The sequence below is a fragment of the Cololabis saira genome, chromosome 1 (assembly GCF_033807715.1).
Source record: "Cololabis saira isolate AMF1-May2022 chromosome 1, fColSai1.1, whole genome shotgun sequence".
Taxonomy (NCBI): Eukaryota; Metazoa; Chordata; class Actinopteri; order Beloniformes; family Belonidae; genus Cololabis; species Cololabis saira.
The window spans coordinates 10,904,345-10,919,383 of record NC_084587.1 but is presented as its reverse complement, the minus strand read 5'-3'; the positions used below and the strand labels follow the sequence as shown (position 1 = coordinate 10,919,383).

General features: G+C 38.2%; 1 protein-coding gene across 1 annotated transcript in view; it reads left to right on the top strand.

The window, feature by feature from the left end:
* Nucleotides 1–12,349, top strand: part of acer2 (alkaline ceramidase 2) — a 31,367-nt gene extending 19,018 nt beyond the window's left edge. The window contains exons 6-7 of the mRNA XM_061739090.1: nucleotides 6,642–6,779; nucleotides 10,537–12,349. Of these exons, the coding sequence (XP_061595074.1) occupies nucleotides 6,642–6,779; nucleotides 10,537–10,723 (325 nt within the window). The 3' untranslated portion in view covers nucleotides 10,724–12,349. The remainder of the gene's footprint in view (nucleotides 1–6,641; nucleotides 6,780–10,536) is intronic.
* The last annotated feature ends 2,690 nt before the right edge of the window (nucleotides 12,350–15,039 follow it).

The window sequence follows — 15,039 nt, the reverse complement described above, 5'->3', positions numbered from 1 at the left end:
CAGAAGTAGCTACAGCTATCCGGCTTATATACCTGGCAGTGGAAACTTAAAGGGGACCTATTATGGCATCTAATACCTATTGTAAACAGGCCTTGAATGTCTTAAAAACAAGCTTTTGATAGTTTTTGCTAAATAAATTAGAAATTCAGCCTCTGAGCCATGTCTTTATCTTCCCATTCTCTAACCTCATTATCTATGCGGGATTCTGAGTGGGCGGGGCTATGATAATGAGGCACTGTGCTGATTGGCTGCCTGAAGGACACGATACACCGCTACGAAAAAATGGCGGAAGCTCCGGCCGGCGGAGTTGTTGTTGTTGTTCCAGCCAGAGTTAGTTGTGGCAGTGGTTTCACGCATCGCGCCCGTCGTTACGATGGTAGCAGAATCTGAGCGGCTCGTAGATCCACATCACACTGGATGGATCATCCGGGCGGCTGTACAGACACTGCAGAATTTGGTTGCTTTCCTCCTTCTCTGAGTTGGCAGGCTGAGGGGAGACCACTTCATATATGTTATAGCAAGAAAAAAACGTGTTTTTCATAATAGGTCCCCTTTAACTTGGATTAACAAACCGTAGCTTACCGAGCCAAACAGTCTGCTCAGGTTTGAGAGTTAACGTCTGGTGCTCGGGGACAGTGTTTTACTTGTTTTGCCACTGTATTCTTCACTTCATCTACTGTTAACTACAGTGCATTTGAACTATGTGCATATGTGAACTATTGGGATTCTGCAGAATTCATATCCATTTTTAGGTCCCTTTTAGGAATTTAATGGTGTTTGTTTTAGCATGTAAATGGTCAGGTGTGCAGTGTGTTTTGCTGAGAATAAGGCTTTCCTCAAAACAGGCGAGCATGTTGCTCATCTGTTCCTTTGTTGTTGGTTTTCTGTATATTTTCTCTAAATGCAAGATCAATCCAAGTAGATGAGTAGTTGGCATACTCGTAAGGCCATACGTGGGCGGCACACAGTCGGCCGTTGGAGATGACGGCATTCTCATTGCTCAGGCTGTGCAACCTGAACTGGCTCTTCTAGATCTTCTTCTTGCTACACATCTCCTCCAGTACCAAATATTAAAGAATAAAATACCCAAAGATTTACAATTTTGATAATATAAATGTGATGAAAACGGCACTCATGCCATTTGTCACAGGAGAAAAAGGGTAGGCACTATAAGCTACGGCTTCAGCCTACACCTTTTCGGCAAAAGCAATGTTTATTTTACTTTTTTCATTTTGTTTTGTAAAATAACTTGTACAATGACCGAAATAAAGACAATTCATTCATGCCATTGTCGTGCCGTCAGCGTCAGAGCTATGAGAGGAGCCATGTCTGTTAATTAAGGATCAAGATCATCCTGCAAAGCACTTCCTTTCTGTCCACTGCAGTGATCAACATGTCACAGCAGCAGGACTCCACCCAAAACAGAAATCTATACATCACGTTCATCATCAAACGCCAATGCTATCTTCAAGAAGGAGTTTCGTGCCATGCTTCTTATCTTGCTCCTGTAATTTGGGAGTTGATGGTCACATGACTCCAGATAACTGGCCGTGTGTTGACAGTTTTGTCAGTGTGTGTTTGTTGGTGGGAACTTCCGGCTGTTTGGCTGACGCAGGACAGTATGCATGTTATCTTACTGAGGCCAAGTGGCTTCATGCCTTAACAAACAGCCAAGTCTTTCTCTCATGGGGATATAGATTTGGGGGAAAATGTTAATGTACTATAGCACAGAGAACAATTTAATGGCCTATTTCCTTCTATTTATGTACTTCCTGTTGCTAATGAGGACCCGTGACACTTTTCCTGCTCCCTCTCTGCACCAGTTATGTGAGATATTTGCTTTTAAGCACTTGAGTTTATCAGCTGGTTCACTTCCTTTACAGTCAAGTTGAATCAAAGGAGTCGGTTTTACAATTTCCACATTTAGTAAAGTCAGGTGTGACTTGGTTTCGGGTTGCAGGTAATGGTTGTTGACTTGCACGTTGCTATTTATACTACTGCTGCAATGCACGTTAGCGTTAAAGCTGCACTCATCAATGTTTAAGCAGATTTCCCTTCTGCTCTCATGCTAAGTCTTTTTATCTTCCTTTTTATCAAACAGTGAATGTTACTGTTGGCCGGATGCTCTGTTTATGTACATCTGCAACTCGGGTCACTGTCGGAGACTTAATGAGTTAAAAAAATAAAAAAAGAGCCTGCTAGCTATGTAAGGTTAAAGCCAGAAAGTTTAAAATTCCACTGAAGAATATAAATGTTTTCTTTAGGTCTGTCTCTTACAGAGTTTCAGTGGTGCAAAAATAAGAAAAAGGCCCAAAGCGAAAGTTTTAATGGCCAGTATTTTGTAACGCCTCGTTCACAGAGTAGGCTATAGAGTTGATGAACAGTTTTTGAAAAGAGACTCTCAGTTCTTGCTTGTTTTTTTTGAAACCCCATATCCCTTCAAATGGCATCTTGTTCTGCACTGTCCTAGTTTCACTTTTTTTGCGAGGTCAGACCACACATTTCCAAAGATGTTTACAACGAGGAACTGTGAGCGCTATCACAATCCTTCACCCTCAACCTTCTTCGGCTGTGGTTGCTCAACCCTGTTGTTGTAGCTATCCTCCTTTCATTTATTATCTCGCAGTGTTCCCAATGCGATACAAATCCAAACCATGATTGGGCCCCTTAAGAAATGTAATTATGCATTCTTTTTCTTTTTGCTCCAGTAACCGGATTCCAGCCACAAAGCTGAATTTCATCCTCGCTAGTCAGCTAGTCTAAAAAAAATGCACCAAATCGTAAAAGAACACCAAGGAGTTTTTTTTTTTTTTTTTCCCACGTTAAATGATCAATTTCAGTTTCTTCCATGAATGCCACTGTGGCATTGTATTGAAGAGCAAAAAGCCGCAAGAAGCTGATTTTCCTTTTTTCTCTTGGCAGTGTAGGATCCTATAATTGCATTCTGTTGAGTTACTTCCAGACTAATTAATTTTTTTATTTCGAACATGTATATACAATGAAAGTAAAAAATAATAATAAAAAGATAAATATTTACATCTTCATATAAACATATGTTCGAAAAAAAGGAGTAGGAAGAAGTGTACACTTTTTCCTAGTTCCTACCCCTTTATAACTCTATGGATTTACCTTATTGCTATTACAGTATTATATCTACACAATATCCATATACATATAATCTATATAAATTGTAAACATGCCTATTATTACATAATTATCCATATAAGTATATAGACAATATAAATATTACATAAATGTTATATCAATATCTAGAAAATACAACTATTATATACATCTATATAAATATACACTATATAAACTTCATAAATATCCCTATAAATATATATGTGCTACATACCCAATAAATATATAACATACATTACATAATTTCAACTATCCCTCTCAACAGATAATATATACTACATAAATATCTAAACATATCTTAAGCAAGTATAATATTTTTTTTTTATTTGTTTATTTGCACAACATAAAAACGGTACAAAAGTTGAAATGAACATAAAAGCATGAAAATATGTGCAGGTGAGAAAGGAAGCCCTAAATGGGCTTATTCAAAGTTCTCACCAAGAAAATACATTATATTGTAATAACAGCAAGAACAAAAAACAGCATTCCAAAAAGATGGATATTTACAAACAAACAATTTCTCGGTTGAATGAGTGTGTGTGCTTGCATGTGAGCATGCACATGTGTGTTTGTATGTGTGTGTGTGTGCGTGTGTATGTGCACGTGCAGAAGTGAGTCCACGTTAAGTGGAAGCACTTCTAGACGCTTGGTCAATAAGGCTGGTCTTCAATCTCTGTTTAAAACTACTAATAGACAGTGAAGATTTAGCAGTAAGTATATGAGAGTTCCAGAGTGAGACACCTCGGTCTTTGATGGAGAACTGACTGCTATTGGTACGACTGAATGAAGAATGGAGATCCTCAAATTGTCTAGTATTATAGTTATGAATTTGTGAATTGGTCTTAAAAAAATCTTTGAAAGTACTTGGAAGCATATTTGCAAGATAAGTGCATTTGTAAATGAAAGCACATGATGAAGGGGCAGATGGGGCCAAATAGGAAGCAGAAGTAGCTATTCTTACAAACTTCTTATATATACCATTTTTCCCCACCTTATTTGTTTCTCACTAGGGCTGTTCGATTAATCGATTTTAAATCGTAATCGCGATTATGTAATTAGAACGATGTTAAAACGTGAAACTCGTAAAATCGATTTTTCACTTTTTTTCTTTTTTTTTTTTTTTTTAACCTCCTTCATGGGTTGCATTATTATTTAGCATGCAAAGACCCAGTTTAGTTTAATTAGAAAATGTCTTGTTTTATTTAATTGGAAATATAACTTACTGTATGTTTGCAAGTGCTGGTTTGCAGATTTTTCTTTTCAGTGATAAAACTTTATATTTTATTATATTTTTTAAAACTTTTTTTCAACTTATTTTACAGAGCTTTGCACTTTATTCATTAATTTTTGGTTTAATAAGAGCAAAGTTTGCACTTAAAGCCCAATGGGGCAAATGTTCAATAAAAAAACAGCATATTTGAAATCATTTCTTTGCCTTTTGTCAATTCACAAAATAATCGTAATCGTAATTGAAAATCGGATTTTGAGAGAAAAAAATCGAGATTTTATTTTTGGGCAAAATCGAACAGCCCTATTTCTCACACTCCCCGTCAATCAGGGATGTAAACAGAAGTAACCTCATACCTGGCTGTAGTGCATCAATGGCAAGTCTGCATGAGGACCCCATTGTTAGTTTTTTTGGGGCATTTTCTTCTAGACTGAATATATCCATCTTTTGCTTATCAAAGAAATACTGCCCTTGTAAAGGATACCCATACCCTCCCAAACACACGCACACGTGTCTTTCTAATGTGGCGTTGTCTTCCAGCCGGAGGTTACCATGTACACTCACACATTTCAGATGTTTCAAATTGCACTGCAATAAATCCCAAAGCAAACAAACCTCCACCATGCACAAGGAGTTAAGTAAATGTGTTTTCTTTTTCCTTTTTTTTTCTCCAAAGCACATTTGGTCTGGATTGTGAAGGTCAGTCAGAAACATTCTCTCGTTACAGCTGGTATCTGTGGCAGGGTTCACAGTCCAAGGCCGACCAACCCAGATATCTCCGTTTGTTTCATCGGTGTAAAACTGAGCAGCGTCAGGGCTTTACATTTTCCCCTGAGGCCGAGTTCTTGTCGTTTTACGTGGGTAGAGTTGTTTGTTTGTTATTTTGTCACGGCAGCTCCTACTGAAGACTTCTAAACTGACATGACTTCCTGCGTGCTAGCTAAAGGGAAGGTGACACATTGTCACAGTTGGCTCTCCGCTGCATCATCAGCGGTCACACGCCCCGGCCCCTGCCTTTGTTTTGACGCGCTGTGCTTTGCATCGACCGTGACTGAGGTTTTTAAGGAGGACGAGACTAAGAATAGCCAATCAGTGGCAATCTAAATTAGCATGTCTTTGTAGGTCAGGGGTGTGTTTATTTATAAAGCGCTTTGCTGTTTGCTTACAGAAGTTTTTCTGTCAAACACTCAAATGTTGCTAATTCAGGGGCGGTTTTGGGTTTCGTCATGTCACCTGAGGACACTTTAAGGCTGAAGCTGAAACTGGAACAACCAGTACAATGCAGTACTGTTGTGGATAGTGAAGTAATATTGTTACATGTTTGGCTGAAAGAAACAGAAAACTCAAAACAGATTTAATAAATCTACTAGGCAAACTAGGCTTTGTGTACTTGAGTAGTCAAATCATGCATGTGGAGGTCAGCACACACAAGACTGCATGTGCATCAGATGCAAAGATGAGGGGGGGTGGCATCCCCCCCTGAAATAAAAACGGTCAAAATCATCCCCCCTGTAAAACCCCCCTTTCCATCACTTATGTCATTTCGTCAATTAATGTGGTTTTACTGCTATTTCAACATTTAGAGTCATCACCAGAAAAATAACATCAGAAAAATCACTTTTTTGACAATTTTCACCTGTTTCAAGTACATTTTCACTTGAAATAAGTAGGTAAATCTGCCAGTGGGACAAGATTTATCTTCTTATTCTAAGCAAAAAAATCTTGTTCCACTTGCAGATTTTTCTACTTATTTCAAGTGAAAATCTACTTGAAACAGGTGAAAAATTGTTGTTTTTTCCAGTGATGAGTCTTGTTTTAAGTGTAATGAGATTTTTTTTTACTAAAATGAGACATTTTAACTAGAAATAAGACAAATATTCTTGTTAAGATTTTGAGTTTTTGCAGTGATCCATGTTACTTATCCTGTGAAGGACAGAGTCATATTGATAAGTTCAGAAAAGTGTTTTTTATTGTTGTGTTTTGATGTATTTGATGTAAACCCAGTGGATATTTAAAGCTCACAGAAGGCTGCATTTAACTGCTGCTATGTCATTCCTGCAGTATTTCTGCAGGTGTTTTGGTCACTGCTATTATTTGTAATATATTATATTATATGTAATCAGCACAAATTATCTGTCAACATATGATAAAATCCACCATCCCCCCTGATTTCTTTTTTACAACTCGAGTACTGGGTGTTATGATGATGATATAAAATGATATCTTGGAAAAAGCTGTTTCACAGTTGCATGCATGTGTTTCCTTGCAGGTGTGAAAACCCACGTGTGTTTAAGCTCGGCCTGATCTCCGGGATCTGGTGGGCGCTGGCTCTGCTCTGCTGGATCAGTGACAGGATATTCTGCGAAATGTGGTCCTCCGTTAACTTTCCCTACTTACACTGCGCCTGGTAAGTTCCAAGCTCACTCAGAAAACTCAGAACTGTTTGGGGAATCGGCAATCCGAGAGTGGTTTTTTGAAGGCCAATCTCGGCAGAATCGGACTCCACCCAACCAATTCACAATCCTAAAATATGCAAACGAGTGGCAGCCGCTTGATCACGGCCATTCTACCTCAGTTACCACAAGCCAGCCTGTTTTGTTTAGCGTCGCTCATGGTAACCAATGGTTGTATCTGATGGTACTATAATCTTGTTTCAGATGTTGCTCCCAAAACGACATCTGAAACAAGGACTGCTGGGGTTTTTCCCACAGAGCTTCAGTATTCTTAGCTGGCCATGGTTCAGCTCGGTGGCTTAACCGGAGCACGAGCAGCAGCAGGTGAACTGCAGCCTGGTGGTAAAGGCCGCCTCAGCTTGAACCCTGGCTCCTGTTCAGGCCCCGAACCAAAGGCCTGTAGCCAGTTGGTGGCCATTGGTTGGATGTGATGTTGGCTGCTGTCTGCTGTGCTGGCTGAACTATCAGCCAATGGCTGCAAATTATTGTTAGCTGGCATTTGACCGGCTGTTAGGCTTAATTATACCCCCAAACAGTACTGGAGTTGAGAGGGATGAGGGGGGATGGCATCCCCCCTGAAATAAAAACGGTCCAAATCATCCCCCCTGTAAAACTGCCTTTCCATGCCTTATGTCATTTCATCAATGAATGTGGTTTTACTGCTATTTCAACATTTAGAGTCAGCACCAGAAAAATAACACCAGAAAAATAACTTATTTGACAATTTTCACCTGTTTCAAGTAAATTTTCACTTGAAATAAGTAAAAAAATCTGCCAGTGGGACAAGATTTATCTTCTCATTACAAGCAAAAAAATCTTGTATCACTGGCAGATTTTTCTACTTATTTTAAGTGAAAATCTACTTGAAAAAGGTGAAAATTGTTGTTTTTTCCAGTGATGAGTCTTGTTTTCAGTGTAATGAGATTTTTTTACTAAAATGAGACATTTTAACTAGAAATAAGACAAATATTCTTGTTAAGATTTTGAGTTTTTTCAGGGATCCATTTTACTTATCCTGTGAAGGACAGAGTCATATTGATAAGTTCAGAAAACTGTTTTTTATTGTTGTGTTTTGATGTATTTGATGTAAGCCCAGTGGATATTTAAAGCTTACAGAAGGCTGCATTTAACTGCTGCTATGTCATTCCTGCAGTATTTCTGCAGGTGTTTTGGTCAGTGCTATTATTTGTAATATATTATATTATTTTTAATCAGCACAAATTATCTGTCCCCATATGATAAAATCCACCATCCCCCCTGATTTTGTTTTTACAACTCGAGTACTGCTTATACCCCCAAACCCTTCCAGAGCCGGCTGTGGTGGTCTGTTATTACAATTAAAGCTCAACACGCTTTATTATATTTAAGATAAGAGTAAATACGTAATCTTAGCTCTCAATTCACTGCTTAAATGTCAAGTTTACCAAAAAGCTAAGTGCTAAGAAGTGAAGGTGATTAGAGTTTGCACTTTGGCAAAACACAAAAAAAAGACACCACTCTGCAATTATACCTAAATTTCAAGTTTTATATAATTTTTACTCGATGAGGTATAAATGCCTTTACAGTTTAGTTGAGTATAAAATCAAGGATGGAGACCAAAACTTTATTTATGTCTTTATTTATTTGGCACTAGGCTATAAAAACATTTAATAAGAGGGTCAATGGATATTGATCAGCTTTTGAAGCCAACACCTTGTGATGATTTGAAAAATGTTTCCCTTTTTGATTTGAACATGTCAGTGGAGAGTTAAGACAATTTACATCTTAAAGCATGGGATAACTTCTGCATGAGAAGAAAGGGGGGGGGGGGAGAGATTCAAGACAGTTTGTTTGAAGACAAACATTTAAAAAAAAACCCCAACTGTCTGTGATTGAGAACATATAAACTTAGTTAGCACACAAAGTAAGGAAATTTGTGTTTTTGTCAGATTATTTCTTTGTCGTAAAAATGCTTCTTGGCAATAACTCTTATTTTGTTGGAAAGCCTGTTTACTTCCCTTTTTAAATGGTAACACATTAGTAAGGAACATGCATTTATGGGATGAGCAGCAGAGCTGAGTATGGGGGTTGCATCCATGAAAGATTTGCCAAATCTTGTTTGCCAATGCCAAACAACTTTGACTTTTGTTTGGTGTTTTGTGGATTGGATGATTGAAATTTGAAGAAAACAAAACATATTGGAAATGTAACAGGAGCCTCAGTAGCGTGTGGAAGAACCGTACACAGCCACAACAGCCTGGCACCTCCTCCTCGCGCTGGTCTCCAGCCCGGTCACACACTGCTGTGGGATGGCTTCCTATTCTTCAACCAGCATTTGTTGCACGTCAGCCAACATGGTTGTGTTGGTCACCCTGACACGAACAGCATACCCAAGCTAAACCCACAAGTGTTCAATGGTGTTGAAGTCAAGACTGCAGGCCATTCCATCTTCTCCACTCCCCAAAAAATGCTCCTCTATCATTGCAGCAATCTGCATAACATTCTCCACGTCTTCTCCACACTTTGATCCTACGATCCAACATAACATAACGTTCCTTCACAAGTTCAGGTTCCAGTGCTCGTGTTGCAGACACCAGCGCGGTGAAGGGAAGTCATGGCAGCCTCCTGGCAGCCCTACGAGACTGGAGATTGGCTGTGTGGAGTCTGTTCTGGATTGTCTGGGCAGAGAGCCATCGGCCATATCAATCTGCATACCGTCACTGGAAACCCTGTAGAACAGAGCTTAAGTTCTTCTTGGGACGCCCACTTCACAGCCTTAGCATCCCCGCTAAATGGACTTGGCCTTCAGTTAAAAGATGGTACTAGGGCTCACTCCAAACAGTGCTGCAACTTAGTTCTGCTGCCACTCGGGTGCCGTATCGGCACCGGACCGGCACTTGATTGGCCCTGTAACTTTGTCTTTGGTTGCCATGTTCTGAAAATATTTTTCCGATTCAGACTTTTATTGTCATAGTACGAACGAAATTAAAGCAGCATGGAGTGGTGTTCCTTCAAAAATTTAAGTAAAAAAAAAAAAAAAGTAGAATAAGTATAAAATAAAATAGAATAGACTCTGTATCACAGTATACACGACTGTCTCAGAAAATTAGAATATTGTGATAAAGTTCTTTATTTTCTGTTATGCAATTAAAAAAAAAAAAGTAATACATTCTGGATTCATTACAAATCAACTGAAATATTGCAAGCCTTTTATTATTTTAATATTGCTGATTATGGTTTACAGTTTAAGATTAAGATTCCCAGAATATTCTAATTTTTTGAGATATGATATTTGAGTTTTCTTAAGCTGTAAGCCATGATCAGCAATATTAAAATAATAAAAGGCTTGCAATATTCCAGTTGATTTTTAATGAATCCAGAATGTATGACATTTTTGCTTTTGTAATTGCATTACAGAAAATCACAATATTCTAATTTTCTGAGACAGTCCTGTATATACAATATGTGCAACAGTGCAGCAGTGCAAACACATGACCTCAAGTAGCAGTCCGACTATTAACAGAGGTGTAAAGACATGTTTTTCTTCTGCACCCCTATGGTATTTTGATCTCAAGAAATCGTGGCAACTTTAAAAAAAAAAAAAAAAAAAAAAAGGAAAACAAAAAAGAATGATATGTCTTCTTTTACTAAAAAAATCATAAAATAAGACTCTATGATGTATTATAAGAAATAATCCCTGCACCGTTTTTGATCATTCTCCTCTTCCTACAGGCACATCCTCATTTGTCTGGCCTCCTACTTGGGCTGCGTTTGTTTCGCCTACTTTGACGTTGCCACCGAGGCTCCGGAGCGAGGCCCCGTCATCATGTTCTGGCCCAATGAGAAGTGGGCCTTCATCGGCGTGCCATATGTTTCCTTACTCTGTGTCCAAAAGAAATCAACTATCAAGGTGACTTAGAGTGGCGCGGCGGCGCCGCTGTCCTGCAGCTTCTACGGCAACAAGACACTGCAGCACGTCTTTGAGTCGTGCTGCTTTCACTTGCTGCTTCTGTGACTTGGGGATGTTTTTGATGCGCATTTGGATTCTCCTGCCTTGGTCTGGACTTGGAACTGTGACATCGCAGCGTTCTTGAAAAACTGGGGTGTCACTAATGTGTCAGAGGGTTACTTTAAAAAAAAAAAAAAAAACATATCAAAGCTATTAAACCTTTACAGTGTTCCATGGATTCTCAGGCGTTGTATGAGACATCATGTTATGTCACAAAAGAACCACACTATTACTGTTATGCATTGAAGACTTTTTCAAGGGAAGGGTTCAGTACATTTCACGATTTTTAGAAAACCTCCTTATAAATGCCTTTTATAAGCATTAATAGAGCATCTTATAGGTGCAGTCTGGCCATTTTAAAACCATGTTTAGGAACAGTTAAGCACTGGAATAATTAACTGTGACTAATGAAAAACTGAAAATGCACAGCTCAGCCAATCATGTAACACTCAGTGAAGGAAGGAAATTGTTCAGATGTTAAAAAAACGTGAAGGTAAATAACACATAGCCTTAAGCTGTTCTAAAACTGCCCTCTGTGCTGACAGGTTTATTTTTTGAAATGTGTCAGAAACGCTTTGGACTTGAGTTGTGTTTTATGTTCAGCATGCTACTGTGATTCTTCAAAATAATGTCAGAGAATTGTGCTTTAATGTATTACTGTGTATATTTTGTTAACCAGCAGTGTAATATGTAGTTATTTTCCTTAGAAACTAATATTATTATTTTATTCCTTAATAACTAGGTACCTTGTAATAGTGGCTAACACCCAAGATAAAAGCTTTTAGACAAGAACTGAATTTCAGAACATGAATAATACTTATTTAGTCAAAAAATTAACCTGCTAATGTTCAGCTATTGAAGCTCCAATGTTTTCTGTTTTTGTTTTTTGTTCTTTTCGCTCAGACACGTGAAGTTGTTCTTCAGTTTTGTGATGAAGTATTTAAACAATGCAAAAAGGAAACCTCGACCAAGCAAGATAATGGATTGCAAATGGAAGTGAAGATGGAAGTTTTGTGAGGGGCAGTACTTGCTTAGTTTGCTTTGAAACTGCTCTAAAAAAAAAAAAAAAAACATTTCTAATCTGGCGAGTCACTAATAGCACATATGTTGAATTATTTTTTATCTATGACCTAAAAACCAAAGCTAATTTAGAGGATGTCTTTGGAGAAAGGGAAAAAAAATGTATGCATAATATGAAAGGAATGTATTCTGGGTTGTAATCCAAATTGTACACCTTAAAAGACAAGGTATTTCAAAGATTTTTCTCATCAAAGCTTTGTGGGACATGTTGAAAACAGCTTCAAGCTGTTAAACTATTTTTTTTTTAATGATTATTATTTTAAATTCCTGTTCACCTGCAAAAGCTTCTGGGAACTCAAACCACTAACATAAGCTGTACTGTCACGAATGAGGGAGTTGAAGAAAGGGTCGTGATTTACACAGCGAGCTGTTTTACAGAGATATTTATGCAATATTTGTTAACATGAAGTGTTTTGTAAAGTGAAAAGAAATTATAATAATAATGTTTTTTTCTTTTTTATAAAGACAAGTACGGCCAAAATTGATGAGTGAATGATTTTGATATTAATTTATTGCCACTTTTTGTATTGCAAAACTTCAGGAGAAACTTTAGGGACAGCTGACAATGTTAACAAAACATGCATTGTGCTGCAAAACATGGGGAACTATAGAAATAATCCAAAATGATGTGTTATTTGTAACATAAAGAAACAAGGTATTTGTGGCTTGAGAAGTGAGTCACTAAAACCAGCCTCAAGTGTTAACAGAGCAGAAGGTTAAGTGCTGTTTTCTGCATTGTGATGTTCAATTATAGGCATATGGTATGATTAACTAGTAATGTCTTTTTATTGACTTTATTTAAATCTCAGTGTTTTCTCCATCTCCATTGACTACACAAGTAAGTTGCACAGAGGTATTTATTTTCATAAATGATCCAATTTTGTAATCAAATATTTGTAACAGATTTGAATTTTGCTATTTTATTTTATGTAATAAATAAGTCCAATATTTAATTTGACTGTTATTCTTATTAACCGTTAATTGCAACTTGTCTTTTGTCTCCAATCGTGCATTGACACAGTCCTTGAGATGCAGTTTACGATTGCTGCCACTAGATGGCACTGTTGTTCTAAAGTTGATGGTGGGAAAAGCGATTGGGAAAACATAACCACTTTTTTTTTTTACCACAAAAGACTGATTTTAAATATTTTATACATATTTCTTTTCTTTTACTATATATTTCAGAAGTTTAACTAAATAGTTATTTAGTTTTTGTATAAATGTGCTGTGAAGAAATAACAATGATGGGAGGCTCATGTATTCTCTCAATACCTCTCCCACTTTGCACTCAACTCATATGGCATCGTCTGCAGGTGGTAGCCCCACTAGAAGACTAATCCTTTTTTTTGTTTGAGTTACTGTAAGATGACAGGGCCCCACGGGTCAAAATCTGGCCACCAGACAGTCTTGAACATGCCCCTCCACCAGTTCGAGCTCCCAAGATAGGACCCTGGTAACCCATGGACTCTGCTCCTGAATTTTTCATCTTCATGAATCTATATGAATTCTTCTTAGTCTGACTCATCCCCCAGGACCAATGTGCCTTTGGGGGAGAACCTACTTGAGACAGTCGCCAACCAAACAACATCCTAGGAAAAATTTGAGCATGCAACCCCGCTCCATCACAATAAGGTGACGATTCAAAGGGAATGAGGACTGTTATTGAGTTTCCCTCTCACAGAATATTGTCACTTCTTCTCCACGTCCAGAGGAGCCAGTTCAGACATCTTCAACTTGGCAGAGGCCAGGCATCAGACCCAGGACACGATGGAGAAATGATGTCTCTTGGCCAACTTAGATATGCTTCGGTATTACCCCGGAAGACCTGGAGGAGGGAGATCTGGGCCGCTGTGTTAAGGCTGCTGCCCCTGTGACCCGAACACAGATAAGCTAAAGGTTATAGATGAATAGAAGTTATAGATGGGTCGGGTTGTGGTCCAAGATGCGATCCCTCCTGACTCTAAATCACATCTGACAGAATTAAACAAAATTAATCAGTAGGGGAGGCGGGGGAAGGGGAATAGGTGAAAAAAAAAGTAAAGGAGAAAAAAAAAAGTAAAAAAGTAAAAAATGTATATATATATAAAAAAAAAAACTATACTATACTAGTATTATTAATGTGACGGGTGGGACACTAGGACCTGGGAGCCACCTACCTAGACTCATGCAGAGCAGTAATCTGAGCCTGTATAAACTCTCGTGAGAAGAGCGGAAGTATCGTTTGTTCTCGTTTGCTCCGTTGGGATCAGTGCGTGCGTGTGTGGGTGTGAGTGCAGCACCTGTGTGTCTAAAGTACCAAGACTGTGAATGGTGCTGTTGGGGACAGATTCCACACACACACATCTTAGCAACAGAAACAAGGTATGACTCATGCTTGGCATGCAACCACTTTCAGTCTTATTCTTCATTATATTGTTAATTTAAGAATTAATATTATTTTGTTTTCTTACTGTGTTAGACTGGACCTGAATTCCTGTGAGGATCCTGAGCCTTACCCTTACTTGCTGGGCAAGTAAATGCTGTAGGCCCAAGAGGTAGAGTGTTAAACTGGCCAGTATATGATGATGGACAGTATAAGTATTCAGTGTTTAATTGGTCTGTGTATCTTGCAGGCTGGACTGGTGACACAGCGGTCAGCAGGCAGCCATTGCTCCTTTTCTCCATTTTATTTTTATACAGTTTTATTTTTATACAGTTTTTATTTGAAGCGTTGCTACTCTCGTGCCTCAACTATTTTTGTAGGAAGTGTTATTTTATTTTGGTGTACTTAGTACATGGTGACCGGCCCCCCCCCCCCCCCCCCCCTTCCCCACTTCTACAGTGTGACGTTTTTTATAGTATTTTTAATAGTATTGGTGTGCTCATTTGTGCCTTTGAGCAGTGCTTTTATTTTTATTTACGTTTGCAGTGATGTAGTAGGAGGTGTTATTGTGTCCCTCGGTCCCGTACCTAAAGTACCCATTTTATCTGTTGGATGGCTTGTTTCTTTTAATTGTGATTATCAATAAATGTGATATACTTGTACACACAGAAGCCTCTGTCTCTCCCTAAAGTTACCATTACCTGCATGGGGATTTTGATTACCAGATGATTGTTTAAAAGGGTATGAGCAGCACTCATTTGGTCACATTAATATTAACTATACT